The sequence below is a fragment of the Aplysia californica genome, unplaced genomic scaffold (assembly GCF_000002075.1).
Source record: "Aplysia californica isolate F4 #8 unplaced genomic scaffold, AplCal3.0 scaffold00274, whole genome shotgun sequence".
Taxonomy (NCBI): Eukaryota; Metazoa; Mollusca; class Gastropoda; order Aplysiida; family Aplysiidae; genus Aplysia; species Aplysia californica.
Window position 1 is genome coordinate 310480 of NW_004797544.1, and position 20791 is coordinate 331270.

General features: G+C 39.3%; 1 protein-coding gene across 1 annotated transcript in view; it reads right to left on the reverse strand.

Moving 5' to 3' along the window:
- Nucleotides 1-386: 386 nt before the first annotated feature.
- LOC101851958 (pyrokinin-1 receptor) overlaps nt 387-20791 on the reverse strand; it is a gene marked incomplete in the record, with an annotated part of 298445 nt that continues 278040 nt past the window's right edge. Inside the window, 4 exon segments of the mRNA XM_013084134.2 lie at nt 387-2335; nt 3540-3663; nt 6057-6188; nt 12323-12859. Of these exon segments, the coding sequence (XP_012939588.1) occupies nt 2203-2335; nt 3540-3663; nt 6057-6188; nt 12323-12859 (926 nt within the window).

The following is a 20791-nucleotide window of genomic DNA, read 5'->3' on the forward strand; positions in this document are numbered from 1 at the left end:
TCATAAGAAAGAAGAAGCAAACCACACCAGAGCACCCACCAACCACCCACTCTTGATCGTATCTTAAAGCCTGTTCTTTTATCTTGCTTTTGGTGAAAAAAATATCCACCTATCTGAAGTAGAAGAAAGGATATTTGCGATTGAAGGGTATGAGGGTTGGCTGGTGTCAGAGGTAACATTAGCAAGAAAATGTCCGCCAACGTTTGGTGACTTCCAAAGCTTGAGAGTCCTTGGAAAATGGAAATTTACATTTTTTTAAAAGCCTTTAATTCCTTTTTTTATTGGAGTAAAAATCACACATGAATTTTTAGGGCGAAAAATGTATAAATCCGAAAATTAAAAAAAAATCGACAAGTGTGAAACGGGCGGGAAAAAAAATCTTTTTCTTCGATTTCATTAATCTGACAAGCGCCTGATTTCACTACGATGCCATTCATATTGTGATAACTACGTGAGAAGCGTAGAGGAGCGTAAGTATTTATTCGTAGGAGAGAGATCCTTCTCATGTCAAATGGGATACACCTTAACCATGTAAACATATTATTATAATGTATAGAAAACATTATCAAGCAATTGGCATTCAAGCACCAGACTACGTGTCTAAGAAACAGAACAAAAACAAAACGTTGATCATTATGCATCAAATTACAGTACTAGAAATTATGTTGAAAGGCATTTTAGCACTATTATTCGGCAAAATCAAAGTGAAGATCTGTTTTGGGAGTTAGCTTTTAGCTCACCTCTTGGTATGGAACGAAAAGGATTGCACATCATCTATGATTAAGGGTGTTATAAAAATTTAGAAGTGGAACTTCAAAGTTAAGCCTTTAAAACTAAGAACTATTCAGCAAAGTCTCTAGAATTTTGGAACCAATCCTCCAACATGCTAATGAGTATGGCGTCCTTTTGGAGAGTATTTCAAGGCTCGCTAAAGCAGTGCACAAGGACAGGTGTTCCAGGATCCATCATCCACTCTTTTATGCCGTTAGCAGAAGAGGTTTTTTTTTCTTTGTAGCGCCAAGTATGTTCATGAACTTACACTTTGTCCGGACTAAATTCGTGCTTTTTACGAAAGGAGAGCAAGGTCATTTTCCTTGTATCCTGAGATTGTATTGTGAGTATGGATTAATCAAAAGCCTGGTGAACACGCATATAGGTATGGCAATAATAGTATGTCTTACTGCTTTAAAACTTAGGAAGCAGTGAGTAAATGAGATTTGAGTTCTTGATCTTAGATTTATCCCACTAAATCTGACAAGACAAATGTCAGCATCACATTTTGGGCTCATATTTATCAAATATTATTAATGTCTCTTCTTCCATTTCTCTACCGCATTTATTTTGGGAGAGACAGACACAGAGCTTATTCATCTTTATCTGGGGTTTTTTTTTTTAGATCTATCTGAACGATCTAACAATGTGTGCCATTGCGAAACAGTAAAAAAACACCCAAAAAGGTTAATTGATAATATGGGGTGGATGCAATCTCCGAAATTTGCCCCTCCCAATATCATTTACTCTTTGAAGTGGTAAGTTTAATGAATGTCTAAAAAGTGCATTCTGCCTTGTCAATTGACAACAATGTTTAGTCTGTCCAACGACAGATGAATTAAAGCACAGAGAGTACTTATTTTTAGTACTGAAAAAGTGGTACTGAAGTACTGTTCAATGGGTCTTCGCTCAGGCTGGGCTGAAAGTCCTGTTCCAGTTCCAGCCATTAGACCTTGGCTTTGCCAAAATACTATTGCGATCAAATTGTCCTCTGCCCAGTCTGGTACGTGGCAAACGCTATCAGCTAAACAAATGTTTGAAGTTCGAATCACAAAGGTATTCGGCCTTCTTTTCTCTGCACCTCCTGGGGAATCTCTTGGCTTTCGAAACAAGTACGTATAATGTAATTGAGCATTTATTTAGTTCCACATCTATCAGCTTCTCAGCACGCGCAGTTGTGAGATCACTTCCACTTTCCTTTCTTTTCTTCGATTTTTCAGGAATTCTTACTGAACACACGACAGTTGAGACAAGCGCATGTGGCAAGGTACGGTCCTGCAGCTCAGCAATCAGTACGACGACGTTCGTCATTTCCGGAAATACAAACGACATCATTCAAAATAGTGACGTCACGTCACCATCAGAAACTGCTCACAGTTGCAGATTCAACAGGGTAATGTAGTCTCTTGTCATGAGTGTCCACTGCATTTATCAGACAGTTGTTGAACTGTTGACATCAGGATCGGGACTCCGAGATACAGTTCTGTCCTTGACTAGAAGCCTGTGGTTGGTGTAAACCGTTACAGAAGTGCTGTGTGGTGTGGATCGGAATATGCTCGTCTCACTGGGGATGTATTAAAGAACGAAAGAGATTACTTTTTTTGTTTTATTATGGCTTGAAAATTGAGGTTAACGGGGTGTTAATACACAAATGAGGACAAAACACATCAAAGTTTAAAATTGTACTGTTGTAGCATCCTTTAATATGGGATTTTGTTTATATTTGGTTAAGATTTGCTTGTCGTTTTAGTTGGGGGGTTTTTATGGGATGGGAAGCCTTGTCTTTTCTTGCATCTGTCCAAAGCGCGAAAATCGTATTGTGTACTCACAATAGTCAATCATTGCTGTTAAATATGAAAACAAAACAATATATTTCGCCAGTAATAAGTACAAATTTCATTTGTCTTACTAGATTATGGGATATGTGACGCCATAGTTCGTTTTACTTTAACATTATATTTAAAATTTGTTTTAACTCTCTGACCGTATACAGTAGTGAGTTGGGCTTGTGGGAAATGGGGGGGGGGGGGCGTATCAAAACATAGAGATGGGCCAGAGAGAGAAAGAGAGAGAAAGAGAGACGACGAGAGAGAGAGAGAGAGAGAGAGAGAAGAAGAAGAAGAAGAAGAAGAAGAAGAAGAAGAAGAAGAAGAAGAAGAAGAAGAAGAAGAAGAAGAAGAAGAAGAAGAAGAAGAAGAAGAAGAAGAAGAAGAAGAAGAAGAAGAAGAAGAAGAAGAAGAAGAAGAAGAAGAAGAAGAAGAAGAACAATAGCAACAACAACAACAACAACAACAACAGCAACAAAAACAAGAGAGATACGACATTTGGAGAGATAGAGAAAGAGAGAGAGAGAGAGAGAGAGAGAGAGAGAGAGAGAGAGAGAGTGAGAAAGAGAGAGAGAGAGGGAGAGAGAGAGAGAGAGAGAGAGAGAGAGAGAGAGAGAGAGAGACAGAGACTCATAACTCTTCCCGTTGATGCACCGATACAGCGTCCGCCTGAATGCCTTGCGGTATCGCTTTGACATGACGTTGTAAAGGATCGGATTCACGGTGGAGTTGAAGAAGTAAAGCACTCCTAGCAGAAAAAAAGAAAATTGAAACAAAAGAGAGAGAGAGAGAGAGAGAGAGACAGAGACAGAGACAGAGACAGAGACAGAGACAGAGACAGAGACAGAGACAGAGACAGAGACAGACAGACAGACAGAGACAGAGAGGAAAAACCAAACAGACATAAACATGATCTTTAGTTATATATAGAAAAGTGTTGACCTGTACTCATAACTCTTCCCGTTGATGCACCGATACAGCGTCCGCCTGAATGCCTTGCGGTATCGCTTTGACATGACGTTGTAAAGGATCGGATTCACGGTGGAGCTGAAGAAGTAAAGCACTCCTAGCAGAAAAAAAGAAAATTGAAACAAAAGAGTTCAAAAGTGTCTCATGATCTTCCTTGTGCGGAAATCGAACTCGTGTTTTTTTGTGATGAGGAGAGCAAGGCATATTATACCCATTTCACTATAGAAGCCGAGATTAGCCAACTTGCAGATAAAGGAACAAAAATGATACTAAAACTCCCAAAAAATGTAGGTCTTGGGCAATACATATTTCCCATACTCAATATGTTTTCTGGGATAGGCATTACAAGTTTCGTTTACCTCCGAAATACCTTTGAAGTTCTAATGAAAAGTCTTTATTTTAAACAAATAGAAATCTGTATAACTCAGAGACAGATATACAAAATTAAGGACTTATAAAATCAAATATCATACACTTATTTCTCGCATACTAATATTACTACGAAAGCAGTTTCATCGGCGTCTGGAGCATAACATTAATATATATTATACAGTCTTACTTATGAGATATCGTCAACAATGTTAACGATGATCAAGAACAAGGCATTCTACTTTCTAAGAAAAAGAAAACAGATTTCAACGTATATCTATCCCAAAGGGCTTGAAGCAAAAAAAAGTCTAGTCATTTAGACACAGCCGAAACATTAATGGGATCGATTTTAAAGCAAATTTATAGACTTGATGTGGAGGGTGAGATTGTGCAGATCAATAATTACTCGGCATATAAACAATGTCGACAGACTATTGACAAAACATGGTGTTATTAACAAATCATTTTTTATGCAACAACGTATTTGTTGTTTAAATTGTCATTGTTTTAGAGCATTACACGTACCATCACGTTTATCTTAGCTAGAAGTCAATTCCAAGACTCACACACTGGACTCCTCATTTTCAATCATAACACACGTGTTTTGGTCCGGGTACATCAAAAGAGCTTAGCTGGAGCGGGCAAAATTGTTTTCAAATGTGATCGTGGCAATTCAAATGTCACAAGCCACACCATGTCAGGTAAATGTATCAACAAAATAATACTTGTTAGGTGTTTCCGCCGTAAACAAGTCTCCTTGAAAATTAATCTTTCTGAACAAGATTCTCTGAAACTTGGTGAGCGATATAATATTTTCCAAATTAATTTGCACGGTGAGTCCCAATTTGGGTAATTTTGACACCCGGATTTTTCTTTCATTTCGTGTATCCCTCCAAAACTTTTGGAGCCCTGACCCCTTATGTTCTACAGGACATGTGTTTGAATATCCTATGGACGTCAGCTACATTTACATCATTTCACGATGAATTAATCGGTAACTGTGGTGTAGTAATTAAGGGGGGGGGGGCTACACCTGGAGGCTATCTCGCTTATTACTGGACCGAATTTTACCACATTTCACACATATAACAAGCATAGTAAGGAGTCTTGAAATCCGCAATCAAATTTGAGAAAAAAGTTTCGTTTCCATGGATACGCCGCCATATTGGATTTTATTGACACGTCTTACGTAATGAATACCGCACTTATCACTCATGGAAATTGATTGTTTTTTTGCATGCGTGTTCACAAACATTAGATCTAAACATTTGTCTGTTGTTTTTTTGCTAAACGAATTACACAATTTTTAATTAATTTTTTTTCTGAGGTAGCATTCAAGTTTGCGAAAAATCCGTGAAAATTCACACTCCAGACACCACCAACAAAAATTTATTCCATATATAAAAAATTCAACAGAAAAATTTTAGCATTACCTCTTCTCTTCATTCTGTGAAAATTTCATGAACATTGGATGAAAAATGGTGGAGTTATTCAAAAAAGTATAAACAAAAGTAGCATTTTGAGAAAACGGCCGATAAAGAAAAATAAAATACTAACTTTAAGAGGAAATGGCGGTTACAAACATGCCCGGTATGGGAAAAAATACGATTTTTGGGGGTTCCTATGCCATGAAATAGTTGTAGGAGAGGCTGAGGAAGCTAAAAATGGCTACAACTCAAATTCCATGATTTTGAGCCGAATTTTGATTTTGGGGGTGTAGCCCCCCCCCCCCCCCCCTTAAGAAGACTCTCTAGTTCTGCTTGGACGGTGTATCTCTCTAAGACCGGGTTTGCTCTGAAAGGCAGGGTCGAAGCATTCCTCCTAAATGATCTAAATTTTCTCCAATGGGTTGCAAACTGTCTTCATTAGAAAATAAGATAGTGCAAGCGTGCGCTCCGGTTCTACTGGTTGAAATTAGCTTTTCAAAAAAGTTTTGTTCAAAATTTTGCAGCACTTGCAACACATTTAAGGCTTCAAAAATCCGAAGATAAGAGGTGCTACAAGAGTGTAACTTACAAAGAAAAGGAAGAAGACAGATACAAATGAGCAATGTCTGAAAGGAGAGAAGGTGCAATTCACACCACCACAGCTCCCACCAACCATCTACTTGGTTCAAATTACCTGAGATATAAAAGATATAGGTCTGTAGCTGTAACAGGTTGTCCGTCCAGGCGTCCGCGGGGACGTAGATGGTCATCAGACGCTGTGTATGGAAGGGAGCCCAGCACAGGAAGAAAGCGATCACCACAGCCACTGGTGATTAAACAAAACATACAATATCGTGGAATGAGTAACAGGGGCTACTTTGAATGTAAAAAGACTCCATTGAATCACGTAAAACTGAATTAATGGTCAAGTTATGTGCTAGGCTGGTTTTTTCTTGATACCATAACAATACCTTGTAACACCTGGTACATAGTTACTTGAGCTTCGTTGGTTGATTTTTCATCGGACTTTAGCACGACTCAGCCCCTAGCTGTCGATAAAAAATGTTAAAACTGAAAGCTGATGTACCTATCACTGTGTGGATAATTCGACTTTTCCACTGCAAGGTCACAGTATTATGAAACTAAATCTAAATAAAAACCGGGATAGACATTATTTAAACAAAAACAGGGGCGCCCTTGGGTTGTGTTCTGAAGACAGTTTTAGACAACATCTCAACCAACAACCATGTAAACACGCAAATAGATATTATCATCGTCATCATGAAATCTGCTGATTATTCACTCCTTTTGGGGGATCATCCATTACAACGTAAAAAGGCTTGTGTTCTTGAGAGAGTAAATTCTTTGTTGAATGGTATATGGAATATATATATGGAGAACTTTCTGGAAGTATAATATTATAATGACAAAGTCATTTTATTTTAGCTATTTTGACCACAGTTCTTCAGTCTTAGAAAAACACAACAACTATGAAACTGGTAAAGGGACCTAGGCATACATATTCTAAGGGGTCGCTGCAGACCACAAACTGTCCTGGAACGAAAAAACAGGTAGCTTTGTAGGTCCATCCGATAACTGTTAGTGAGAGTGTGAATGCATTTGTGTATGTAAGTGTGTGGTGTGTGTGGTGGAAGAGAGGGGGAATGTATCTGATCTGATCTGATCTTATCTTATCTTAGCGCGCTCATATATCCTTATGTAGTTGCGAGCACCGTAAACCATCTTACCAAACTATGTATATTTTATTTCATCTTATCCCCTGAAGTTTAATGTCGAAATATTATTTTGGTAAGGTGTAACACTTCTTTTAGCACTAAAGTTACTTAAGAGACGAGAATTCTGATTTGATAGTAGAATCCAACGCACTTGAGTTTCAAGAAAATTACACCCAACAGCCGCAATTATTGTATCACTACGCGAAGCTAGAAAATAATAATAATAATAATAGATAGCATTTGTACAGCGCATATCCCCGCTCAACAGCAGGCTCTATGCGCTTTACACTATATTATTACCCCAGCAGACCATAGAACACTCCGAAACATTCTCAGCTTCCTGGGAAGCATACAGTGCGAGCAGCCGATTAAGCGCTCAAACACTAACAAACTGACAAGATCTTTCGCTGTCTATAGCCGGGTACCCATTCCCACCTGGGTGAAGTGAGGAAAATTCGTGTAAAGTGCCTTTCCCAAGGATACAACGTCGGGCCCCTGACGGGATTCGAACCCACGACCTTACGGTTGCGAGTCCGAGAGCCTAACCACTAGGCCACCGACGGGACAAAACAAAAAAGTAGCCTTCAGCCCAATTTCTGTTCACTTTAAGACAACACCTCTCTACCCATCCAACTCCCCCCCCCCCCTGTTTTTTCCAGAAGGTCAGTTATCATAGTGTTGAACCAAGCACCACATCTCCAAAATCAAATATAATAATATTTTAAAGACGCAGCGCTATACCGATTAGCTTCAAGTCAAACATTTGAACCGGCACCTGTGGTGTAGCCTTGCGGTTAGACTCTCCGCCGTCACACGAGTATCCTTGTTTAAAATCGTTGTTCCTTTTGGTCCCCCCCCCCCCTTTTTTTTTTTTTTTGTTTTTCCCCCGCTTTGTTCTGTGTCATTTCCAGCGTCTAGCTCTTCAATCTCGAGAAGAAGCAAAACCACTTCCGCAGAGACGTTTCCAGTTAGTCGACTAGAATTATGTTATTGCAGGATTTTCCAACATATTGCACGCCACAGAAGCAGTGTAGATGGATATCTTGACGGCAATGAGTCTAATCAAGAGGGATTGCCTCTTAAGCTTCTTAATCGGTAGTATGATGGCATACGTTAAATATACTCTGAAGTAGCTATAAGCAATCTGATTTATATTGGCTTATTGAAAGTGAGATAAATTCGTCTAGACGTGTTGATTTACATCTCGACCAGGAGGGAATGTAGCTTCAGTTCTTTTCCTCCGTGACGCAGTTGCACACTTGGCAGTCTGAAAATCAATTTAAATTCCCAATTTCCCTACTACATATACATGGAAATATGACATTTTTAACACCCAAGCAGTATTCTTGAAGTGTGTATTCCATTGTTAAAATCTTTCTAGAATATTCTTAAGTCATATTGTGGGGTGGGGTGGCTGCTACAAACAAGCTAGCAACCTGGCATTGAAATTAACTTTGGAACATTGACATGAAGCATTGCCTGCGAAATAAAGCTATTTTCAGATTTTGTTGATTAACAGATGGGTCAATTTTCTGTTATTGATACGGAAACAAAACCATCCTCAATAACACCAAGAGATGCATCGGTGTCAAGACGTTGGGATACCATTCTAGGGATGACGCATATTATAAAAGAAAAGAGCTATTTGTGACACAAAACGAAAATGGCTTCGTCCGTGCCTTCATCGACCTCAATAGAGATTATTGAGCATGGAATGACGAGGACGCGTTTTCAGAATGTGAATCAATTCGTAGTGAATTGTTTTTTAGCTATTGTCTGAGAGGATTCTGAAAACCGGTTGTTAAAAAAGAAATTCTCAAGCTTAAATTAAAGTGACATTTGCGTATTTGTGCCCCGAGCTTTTGAATGGATTTCTCGCACACTGTTTTTCCAAAGCTTAGAAAACAATGCACCTGGAGCCGTAGAAGCAAGCTAGTTTTTATCTAAATGTCCAAAGTATTGTATCCGCCTGTCTCATATAAGATCGATATCAAAAGCACAGAGATCTATCTATCTATCTATCTATCTATCTATCTATCTATCTATCTATCTATCTATCTGTCGGTTCGTCGGCAGCAGGTCTCTCAGCAATTCTATCCTGAAAACGTAAGGAAATACCAGGTGTGTAAGGAATAGACATTTTTTAAGCAGTGCCTGTTTCACCATACGTAACAATAATCCTAAGTGTCTTACTAGTGTCACTGCAGCCGTGCATGGTTTCTATCTGGGCTGTGCAAACTTCTAGGCCACAATAATACAGCCTTAACAGAATTTCAGCCTCTTGTGAAAAGAAGACTTACAGTACAGTAAAACTGCTAAGGTTATTAGAGACATTTTGTTGAGAGCACTTAATGTAAATATGTGTATTTACAATGTGAAGCAATATCCAACAAAAGTGATGTTTGCAATGTTTAGTTTTAGTAATGTTTTACGGCGCTTGCAACTGCATGAGGTCATATGAGCGCCAAGGGGTGGATGTCAACAGAGAAGTCCAAACGGGGAATCAGGTTTACTCTACTCACATCTCTAGCCTCAACAGCTCTAAGTCTGATTCCACTATCAACGCACCCCGAAAATAGTAGTTCACAGGAGAGTGACAAACATACAAAAGAAGTGGAGGGGGAAAAGAAGATAGTAAGGAAGAGGAGAAAAGCAGCAGTTCCCCCTTGTTGTTCCGGCACAGTAGGAGTATGACGTTGATAAATCAGCCCATTTACAATTCTACTGTGCACAAGAACATATAGTATCCCCCCCTTAGGAGTAGCCTTAATTAAGACCTCGGCGGCCTTCATTGATTTCTAGTGGGCGTATATAAATTAAAAAGCTCAAATAGCTCGAACAAAAAGCATAGTCTTGATAGTCTTGAAACTATAATAATATTATACATTGTGAGACATTATGGTGATATCATGCGCTCGTCAATATAATACAATCTGAGAAACAGGCACTTTTTCGCCAGTTTGGCAATTTTAATCGAATTTTTGTTTTTTGGCTCAACCCCTCCTTTGTCCAAAAAAAAAAGAAACATTGCCGTGTGAATTTTACAGAAAAATGTTTTTTAAAGGCACAAAATTATTGTATTTTTCAAGGACTCTTTAAATGTTGAAGTTACCAAACTTTGGCGGACATTTTCCTGCTAATTTCACCACTGAAACCGGGCGACATCATCTGCCGCAATCGCAAAAATCATTTTCTATTCAAGATAGATGGGTATTTCTTTTTTTCATTGAAAGCAGGGCAAATGAATAAGCTTTCAAGTGATACCAATAACTCCACATGCCAAAAATTGACGAGTGCCTGATTCCACCGCCTCGTACCACATATATCATATATATACATTTTTAGATATTTTACCATAGTTGAATTCCTCTCTTGCTATAGATGTGTCTTAGGGGAAGGAGGGGGGGGGGCGCTATGTCTTTGTTGTTGGGGTTAACCATTTATTGCTAAGATGGCGTTTTCCAACGTTTGTACAGACAAAATGAAATGCTTGCCCAAGAGAGTATAATGAAAGGCTATGATACTTTATTTTTAGAATAAAAACAAATCTTCCAAAACTTACCCTACAAAACAGTTTAAAAGACAGCAGCAAGCACAAGCGTCTACCCAACAGTGGAGGACTTAAGGATTCAAAAAGGAACTATACGGAGCCTGGCATAATTTAAAGTTGCAAGTATTCATCTGAAATCTACTTCCGCCTGTGAAAGAGTGGTTCTCTGCTGTGTATTCTTTGCTCTGTTTTTCCCCGTTCATATGTCTTCTCATTTCTTACCACAGAGCTAAGTTCAAACAAGTGCAAACATCTACACATAAGCGGATGGGTTAGCTCGTTAAAAAAAGTAGCGGACATATACTATGTCTGACTCCGACCAGCAATCCGTCCAAAGGGAATGCTTTGGCACATTTCTAGAGATCCTGCACAAATGAGACACACAGTGCATTATTTAAAACTATATTAATTTTGTTGCTTACTATCTTTTTTATTCAGACAAATAAGACAGAAGTCTACATGGATAAAGAAGTGATGCTTTTGTTTGTTTTTTATATGTCCCAAAGGTCGTCTTCAAGTGTTGTCGAGTTACTAGAAAGGGCGGCTTCGATGGCTTAAAGGGTTCATACGGAGCATTGTATTTAAAGTTGAACGATCTCATCTAAGAGCTGTATCCGCTTGTGGGCGGTTCTGAGTTGTTCATTCTTTGTTTTTGTTTTCTCCTTTCCAATTTTTTTCTCCTTTCACATTTCTTGTGACATTTTCTCTTTTCATATTTCTTTTAATTTTTATTACAGAGCTATATTATGCTCCAAGGTCTGTAATGTAATTTTCAACCACTGTTCCATCGCACACAGAAGACCCGTGTTCGATTCCCGTGTAGGAAATGTTTTTATCGAGTATCTCGGTCTTTCTGCGGAACGTTGTATCCATCCCTGTTATCTCAAGTTGACCCTGGTAGAAAAGGTCGAAGTTCACCTTCTAAATGATCTAAATTGTGTCGATGGGGATGTCAAACACACATTGGAAAATGTATGTGTGTGTGTGTGCATGTGTGTGTGTGTGTGTGTGTGTGTGTGTGTGTGTGTGTGTGTGTGTGTGTGTGTGTGTGTGTGTGTGTGCGCGCGCACCCGCATGTTTCTATGTATAAATCAAAGGCTATGTGTGTGTATGTGCGTGTTTCTTTGTTTATTTATTAGCGTTGAAGCTGAGGGTTAGCGTGGGAGGGAGGGTGGCGGTTCGTCTAAGACAAAGTGAGATCAGCAACCACATTGCTTGCCATTTTGTATAATATGTGTTCTTTTGCCATAACATCATTTTTACGATTAGGAATTGTTATACACTGGATGGGCTAAAATGCATGAAACGTACCATTGTGCAAGCTGTAGAAATCGTATTGTATTGTAAAGAGCCAGGGGCCATCAGGGAGTGGGTGCAATTACATTATATGTGAGTGATCTCTATTATAATTACTATTTTTATCATTATTATTATTGTTATTATTATTATTACTATTATTATTATTATTATTATCATCATCATCATCACTAAACAAAAATTCATTGCTAATGTTTGGTTATTATTTTTATTGCATTTTATTACTATTATTATTACTATTATTATTATTATTATTATTATTATTATTATTATTATTTATTATTATTATTATTATTATTAATATTATCTTTATCATTATTATTATTATCACCATATAATTATACTCCTGCGACTCACCCAACATCTTGAGCACAGCTTTTTTAGCCTTTGCCGCCGCTATTGCCGCCTGTTTGTTTTTCTTGCCACTAGCAAACTGATCCGTCTTCATAAGGGCCAGCCCTATAAAGATGTACATAATCGTGATGATGAATAGAGGCACCACAAAGAAAGCGAAAGTAGAGAACTGGAACATATACTTCATCCGGTGTCTCCACTGTGCCGGTATATTACAGAGGTACGAATCCGGAAGCGGTTCCCCAGTGCAGGGGTCAAAGACCTCGTGGAACATCCGGGTGTGGATGGGGTAGGGTAACGCGCACACACAGGCGATGACCCAGATTAAAATAATGATCTTGACCGCTCGAGAGAGGCTGCTCAGGGCCTGGGATCTGAGGGGGTGGCAGATGGCGACGTAGCGGTCAATGGTGAAAGCTGTGATGGTCAGCACGGAGGCGTAGGCGGTCATCTCGGACACGAAGGACTTTATGATACAGAAGCCGGTGCCGAAGATGAACGGGTACGCCTCCCAGATGGTTGACATCTCCTGGGGGAGAGCTGGGGACGAAATAAGGAATCAGATTGTTGGACAGCTTTTAAAATGACATAACACTAAAATTTTGATTTAGAAAAAAAAATTGCATAATTTTAAACTATAATATTGGACAGCTGTTAAGATGTTCCAAACCTAAATGTCTTCTTTATTATTTTTAAAATGTCAGTTTCTTAACTCTTTAAGGACGAAGCAGACATAAATAGCCGACAACAATAGACAAGCCAAAGTTGCAGAATATTTCGAACCATCAAACATAGACCAGAAACACAAATTTGCATATTTTATAATAGACATTATTGCTATCTGCCGTTCTAAGCGTAAGATAAAGAAAACAAACTTGAAAAGGTCGTAAGAAAAACGAAGTTATGTATCTTATAGAGGTCCAGAACATCGTGGCTCCGAGCGTTCAAAGACCAGAATGTACGTCCGCAAGGAGTTAAACTATGACGTTTGAAAACTGTTAAAATGTCACAACCGCCCCCCCCCCACCCACCCTCCACACCCCCCCCCCCACCCCCATATACAATAATTTGTTGTTTAAATTGCAGTTTCTTAATCTATGGTATTGCTTGAATGTGCTCCAGAAATATTAAAATGTTGTTGAAGTTCAGATTATAAATGTTGAAAAAAAAAAAACAGCGTAAAAAGGTACATCATAAGTTAGCTACAATTGTTAAATAGGTACATTTTAACATCTTGCCGACGAGATGTGTAATTTTGTCTGTCTGTTTGCTCGGTACAGTGTGAGTTTTTCCCCGTTTCACTGGCGCCTGTGGAGCAGCGGACAGAGTCACGCTTTGCTGTCGCACACAAGCCGGAGCTCGATTCCCGGGTGGGGAGTATTTTTATTGAGTATCTCGGTATCCTACTCAGCCCGCCTCCTAAATGATCTAAATTAGGTTGATCGGGGCGTAAAACACCTAATTGTGTTTCTTTTTAAACGTGTACCGTTTCTATTCTGTAAGTTGCATTCCACGCTGATCCCCTACTGAGCAAACAACAATGGATTGAGATCCGTAAAAACTCCTAGAGCTACTTAAATTCCACAGTCTGTTGTTGGATATTTAAACCGTCATTGCCCATCAGGCAACCCAGAAAAATATTAAAAGGTTGCCATAATTATTCTTGCAAATTACGTTCTTTGCTTTACAACGGAGATCTCATACAACTCTCACAATAGGATTTTGTTATTAGTCAATGAAGTTCATCGCAATATCGACTGCACACAGCTTGTAAAAGATATTGAAAAGAACGAGACAGTGCACGCAAATACGGACAGAATTATCTGAATTAATAATAACAATAGATAGCATTTGTATAGCGCATATCCCCGCTCAGCAGCAGGCTCTATGCGCTTTACACTATATTATTACCCCAGCAGACCATAGAACACTCCGAAACATTCTCAGCTTCCCGGGAATTATCATACTGTCGGTCTTTGACACCCTTACAGAAGTGCCAGAAGCATTCCAGGGCTCAGCCCATGCTCTGAGTGATTGTGGGGGTTCAAATCTATAATTACGCCTACCTTAGTGAACGCTTGTGTTTTTACTTAATTTAACGATGACTTGAGAGACAAAAATCAGGACATTGGATTCGTGCCATCATAAACTAGCACCAGATCTTCGATCACTGTTCTCCATTGGTTCCTTTGTTGGGATTTTTTCCAAAGAACTAAATGACCCCGATATTTCCACGTAACCCTGGACTTACATACACAACACCCTCCACCCACAGCCCCCCCCCCCCCCCCCATAAAAAACAACATACACAATACACACAACTAAGCTTGCCCTTTTCATTAAGGTCGAGAGGCTACGATCATTTCCGCTGTAAATCATGTTTGGGAATGGTGCTCGATAATACATGAAAGCGATAACGCAAATAATGGTGGCTATTTATTGTTCATCAATTTGGTTCGTTAAAATAATGCTCGTTCAAAGCAACTTAGGGCATTATTTATCTCTCTCGGGTCCACAGCACAATAAGGTCTCTAGACAGAGGAGGGATGATTTAATGTTCCAGGAATTCATAAAGATAAATATCATGAAAACCCTTCTTTGATCTCAAACACGAAAGTGCGCTCGTACACCATATCGATGGACAATATAATGATTGGGAAAATTGCACAATTGTATAGATGTTACGTCCCTTTTAACACGGTATGTTATTTAAAAGGCACAACATTTTAATTAAACCTCCACCTCCGATATGACCGCGCTTAACGGGCGGAGACCCTTAAATATTCCCCAAAACAACCGAACTTCAGGACGCTCCTTTGAGGATAAATTCAATCCAGAGCCATCTATTCCGTCGCCCAGCATGATACCAGTTCAGCTAACTACTGTTCTAGCACGGAAAAATGTAGAGAAAAAAGTAGGCAGGGAGCAATCAAGAGTCATGTTTACGGGGGGGGGGGGGGGTTCTTGTGATTGGTATAAAACAAATACTAGGATTCTGTCATTAAAAGTAGTAGAAATAATGAACTCGGACATTGACGTGCAAGAATTTTATTTAATATATAAATATATAAAGCGATGTAGGCTAAAAAATTGTTATTAAAAGAAAAAAAAGAAGCGTACAGGATTAACTGGACGACAAAAATAAAAACAACAATCCCGAAAACGACAAGAAAGTGACAGGCTTCATCCAATTATCATGCACACAGTTGCAAGGTGCCACCATACAAACTCGCTCTTTGTTCTACTATTTTGTGTTAACCTCTTTTAGAAATGTGTCTCGACATGGTGGGATAAGGTAGTCATCACCTTATTTTTGCCAATTTAGTCATTAGTATAATCGTAAAACTAGGAAATTATTCTTGCTTTTGATTTTTATTCAATACTCATCTTTCTTGAATAGAAGTCCAACTATTTGCGAAAGAAATAGATGGGGTTCAATTCGCGTCAGAGGTAAAAGTAGTGAGAAAGTGACTGCCAAAATTTAGTGAGTTCCAAAGCTGACTGCAATCTAGCATTCCATTTGCTTTTAGATAACGTTTTTTTGTGTGTAAAGATCCCTACAGAAATGTACACAAACACTGTCGATATGAAAAAAAACCCCAAGCAATTAAAAGTTGCTCAGCGGGCGGAAAAAAACATATCGGTTACTAATTTTTTAACAACTGGAAAAAGTTTAACATTGTAGTAGCCCCCCCCCCCCCTCTCCCCCCCCCCAATCCCCCCCACACACACACTCACTCACTCAAAACATTTTTTTTTAAAAATTGCACACACCATTTTCCCTCACATTCATCCCTGACAACTATCCTGAGGTCAAAAATTGCCCTGACACTGACAAAGAATACCCCAAAGTGTTCGAGGCTTCACTCGGAGCTCCTCAAATTGTAACATCGTGACCTAATTGCGAGAGGCGGAAGAAAAGATTCGTATTCAAGATTACAAGATAGTTAATGATCTCAACGCCAAGATTGACGTCCAATCACATGTCATCTCGTCTTGACCGGAAGTCAGGAAGTAAGTGGTCTCCCTTGTTTCGGCTGGCTAGAGCTCCTGCACTTAGGGAAAATGCAGAGGTCGAGAAAATACTTCCATTAAACTGATGTTACTTTCCCATAATTCCATTTCCTGGAACTAACTCTTCGGCCTTTAAAAAATGTAGCCATAATCTCTTCAGCCTTCTTGTTGCGATCTTCGTAGCTCAAAAGAAAAAAGGCATAACTTTTATTCCGACACATTTCAAATAAAAAAAGTGGAGTAAAAAGGAGAGTGTTTTCACACATTTGTGAGGCAGCGTGATAGAATCAGGCTCTCGTCAATTTTTGGGCATGTAAAGTTATTGGTATCATCTTAAAGCTTGTTTACTTGTCTTTATTTGGATTAAAAAAATATCCATTTATCTTCAATACAAGTCGAGATATTTGCAAAAGAAGGAGGTGGGGTCACCTGTTTTCAGAGGTAGAATTAGTGAGAAAATGGCCGCCAAAGATTAGTTATTTCCTTAACTTAAGAGTCCGTGGTAACTGATGATTTACATTTTTATGCCTTTAATCAAAGCTTTTCAGAAAAATCCACACATACATGAGTCCTTTAATGGGCGTGAAAGGTGTTGTGCCAAAAAACAAAAATTTGATAAAAATTCACAAACCTGCAGAAAAATGCAAGTTTCTTCACTTTGATTATTTTGACGAGAGCCTGATTCCACCACGATGCCTCACATTTCTTAATGAGCCATTATTTTGTGTATGATAAATTAATGTCGTCGACATTCCGAACACGTTTCCTCACAATATTATTAGATCTAGATATCTAGTCTCTCAAAGATTACTAACAAATTGTTAATACACACCAACACTCACGACCATACACATCCAGACACACATACACTTCCTCTCTCCCCCTCCCTCTCTCTCTCTTTCTCTATGTCTCTGTCTCTCTTGTGCTCTCTCCCTTATGCTCTCTGTCTCTCTCCCAGTCTCTCTCTCTCTATATCTCTCTCTCTCTGTCTCTCTCTCTGTCTCTCTCTCTGTCTCTGTGTTTATGTGTACGTTGTGCATGTATACATGTGTGTTTGTATGTGCACGTGTGTGTGTTTGTGTGTGTGTTTGTGTGTGTATGTATGTGACTGTGTGTGTATTTTTATATACACGTATACGTACACATGTGTTTGTTTGTATGAGAGAGATTGTAATAAAGATGTGTGGGGGTGGGGAGAGAAAGAGAGAGAGAGAAAGAAAGAGAGAGAAAGAGAGAGCGCTAAAGAGAGAGAGACTCTGTTTGAAGGAGATAGTGAAGGAGCGTGTGTGTGTGTGTGTGTGTGTGTGTGTGTGTGTGTGTGTGTGTGTGTGTGTGTGTGTGTGTGTGTGTGTGTGTGTGTATACACTCGCACGCAATACATCAATCTGGATATTCTTCGGTTGTCTTTGTCTCTCTTTCGTTCTAGGGTAGTTGACACAGAGTTCTTCTAATATTATTTAAGTATTCTGAAAAAAACAAGGAATGTTATTGCGCTTTCACGCACAAGCTGCTCCGTGATAATATCCTTCACCTGCCTTGAAGAGTCCAAGCTTTACCTTCAAAATATTTCTCTGTGAATATCTCATTCCTTTTGCCACATCCGTACTTTGTCGAGGAAAGATAATCTCAAAAAAGAAATGTCCTCTGTTTTTTCGGTGAAGCAGGAAGGGTGATCAAAATGCAAACATTGAGAGGAACTTGTGCGAAACGTTTCGTAACAAAGTACATTGGTTGCGTAGGGAAACAAAATTAATGGCTTGTGTTTCTTTGTACATCCTCTAAAGTTATACGATAATCTTGCCATTGTATTCTATTTTACACAAAGCATAAAGCAACATCTCTTGTATTGTGTGCAAAAATGACATGGTTCAACTGAACAATGAAGTGAACGGAAAGAATTAGCTGTTGTTATAAATGTTTGCCTTGGAATAGACACAAAAAACGTATTCTCTTCAGCCCCTTGTTTTATCTTAGGTTTTTGTGGGGATGTTTTTAGCACACCTTGTTTTCTTCTCTCTGTCTGTCTTTCTGTCTATCGGTCTCTCTCTCTCTCTATCTCTCTCTCTCTCTCTCTCTCTCTCTTTCTCCCTGGGACGTTTCTTAAGCCGTCCAACAGACAGTGTAATCTGTACTTATTCCACAGAATGTGGAACAACGACGGAAGCTCTCCCAAAGTACAAAGGCATAATTACTTTTCTCTATAATTTTCTTCTTCGCAAAAATAAAATATCGTTGGAGAGCAATTATTAAAAAGAAATGCTAACTTCGCTCTAATGAAACGGTGAGTTGTGTTACACTCTTTTTTAAAGGCCTTTCAGAAGATTCATGTTTATACGTATCTATTTATTTCGTAGATCTAGTTGTTATTAGTAATTAGATGCGATGCACACAATAAGAGTACACATACCCATAAGCAAAAGTCGTGTTGATTTTGTCAAACGGTGTTTTTGACTGTTGTTTTTATTCATTTAAGTGTTTTGCTCCCCATCAATACAATTCAAACTACATGTATTTACAAAACGATTTTCAACCCTGTTTGTTAGAGTCAACCAGAACTGAATGGGATGTACCGTCCCAAAAAAGACCAGTCGAGTTGGAATCAAACTCAGATTTTCTAGGAACAACGGCAAAGCGCATTCCCGCTACTCAACAGAAGTCACTTGAAAGTGTAATTTTATGACAAGCCTTGGTTTTCATGAGTTTTGTTTCTGTATTACAACTTAGAGCTCACTCTTACTTCTTTAAAGGTCTGACGTGCATGCACGCGCACGTGTGTGCATGTGTGTATATGTGTTTTTGCGTCTGTGTGAGTGTGTGTGTGTGTGTGTGTGTGTGTGTGTGTGTAAGAGAGAGACAGAGAGAGAGAGAGAGAGAGAGAGAGAGAGAGAGAGAGAGAGAGAGAGAGAGCAAAGGGGTGGGTGTCCTCGCACAGAGCCTGTGCCAACAGTCATAACAGGAACCAAACAGAATAACAAAGAAAAGCCAATTACAAGATTGGACAGGAACCAAGAAAGTGCAATGATTCCACTGTAGTCTCTTTGGAGAGTATGTTTTTGTTTAGTCTAGATCGGTGACTCTCAGACCTTGGGGTGCGGGGAGGGTGACGGACGGGGCGTGGGGGGGGGGGGGTATCTCAGTTCTTCGAAATGCTTGGGGTAAGACGGGGAGAGCAGCTCCTACCACATGGAAACGACTTGTCCAACTTTCTTTTGCCGTCATCCCAACCTCTCAATATATACCCTCCCCATCCCCCTTTCCTTACACACACACACGCACACACACAAATACACACACGCAGGCGCACAGATACACAGAGAAGGAGGGAGACAGAGAGATTAGACGAAGCAAGGTGTTCTCACACAAGGAAATCTTTTGTTTCCATTAACCTTATTAGCACATTAATTCATTATAAAGGGATAGCATTCTGCGCACTAAGTAAGGCTCCTAAGTAAGGCTTTTCATAAACCGAAGTCGGAACTTGAACATACAAGCCCACCATGTTTGACAACGTCTTCTTCTTTTTCATAATACCAGATGAGTTCACTTCCATCAAGGTTTAACTATTTATTTGTTTTCAAGCAAGCTTTACATACCGGACTACACTTCATTATCCATTGCGTTCGACTTTAAAACATTGGCCGGTTTGGTGACACTTGAATAGGTGTCTTCATTTTTGGCGTTTTGTTGAAAGACCGCTGCTTGCTAGCCTGAATTAATATTTTAGGTACCGCTGAATGCTTTAGCCCACGTTGGCCTCAAATAACAATACAATGTGGTGATCAATATTGTTTGTTCCTTTGTATAGAATTTCTCGTTTCTGATGTTAAATTGATGACGTACTGACAGAAACAGTGAAACGACTCCAGCTGAGTGCATGTAAATTCTGCACTCTATTTTAGATATTTTGGGGACAACCCAAACTGATAGGGATACAACGCATCGTAAGAATGACCGAGCTAATCGATAAAAGATCTCCCCACAGGAGAAGTCGAACTCCAGTCTTTTGCGTGCGACGGCGAAACGTCTAGCCGTTACGCCACGGGCGTAAGTTGGTCTTTTTTCTCTTTAGAAACAAATTTTAAAAAGCACTATTGCCTTTTTTGGTGATGTAAAGTTTGCTGAACGTCGATGTTGCATTGTTGTAGTCATAGTGGAAGCTGTCACACGTGGTGATTAATTTCCATCATTTTGTGATTACAGCAGCTGTTTCTGTGTGATCTGGAGGGGGGGGGAGACTATACCGAATATTTAATACACACGACTTGGTGAGAGGAAGACGCACGCACATCATGTATAAACACACACACACACACACAAACAGATACACACACACACACACACATACACACAAAGTTACATACACACACACACATGGACTCGTACGCTGACATACACCTTCCCCGAAAAAAAAAAAACGCACACACATCGACAGAGTAAGAGACATGGAGATAGAGAGAA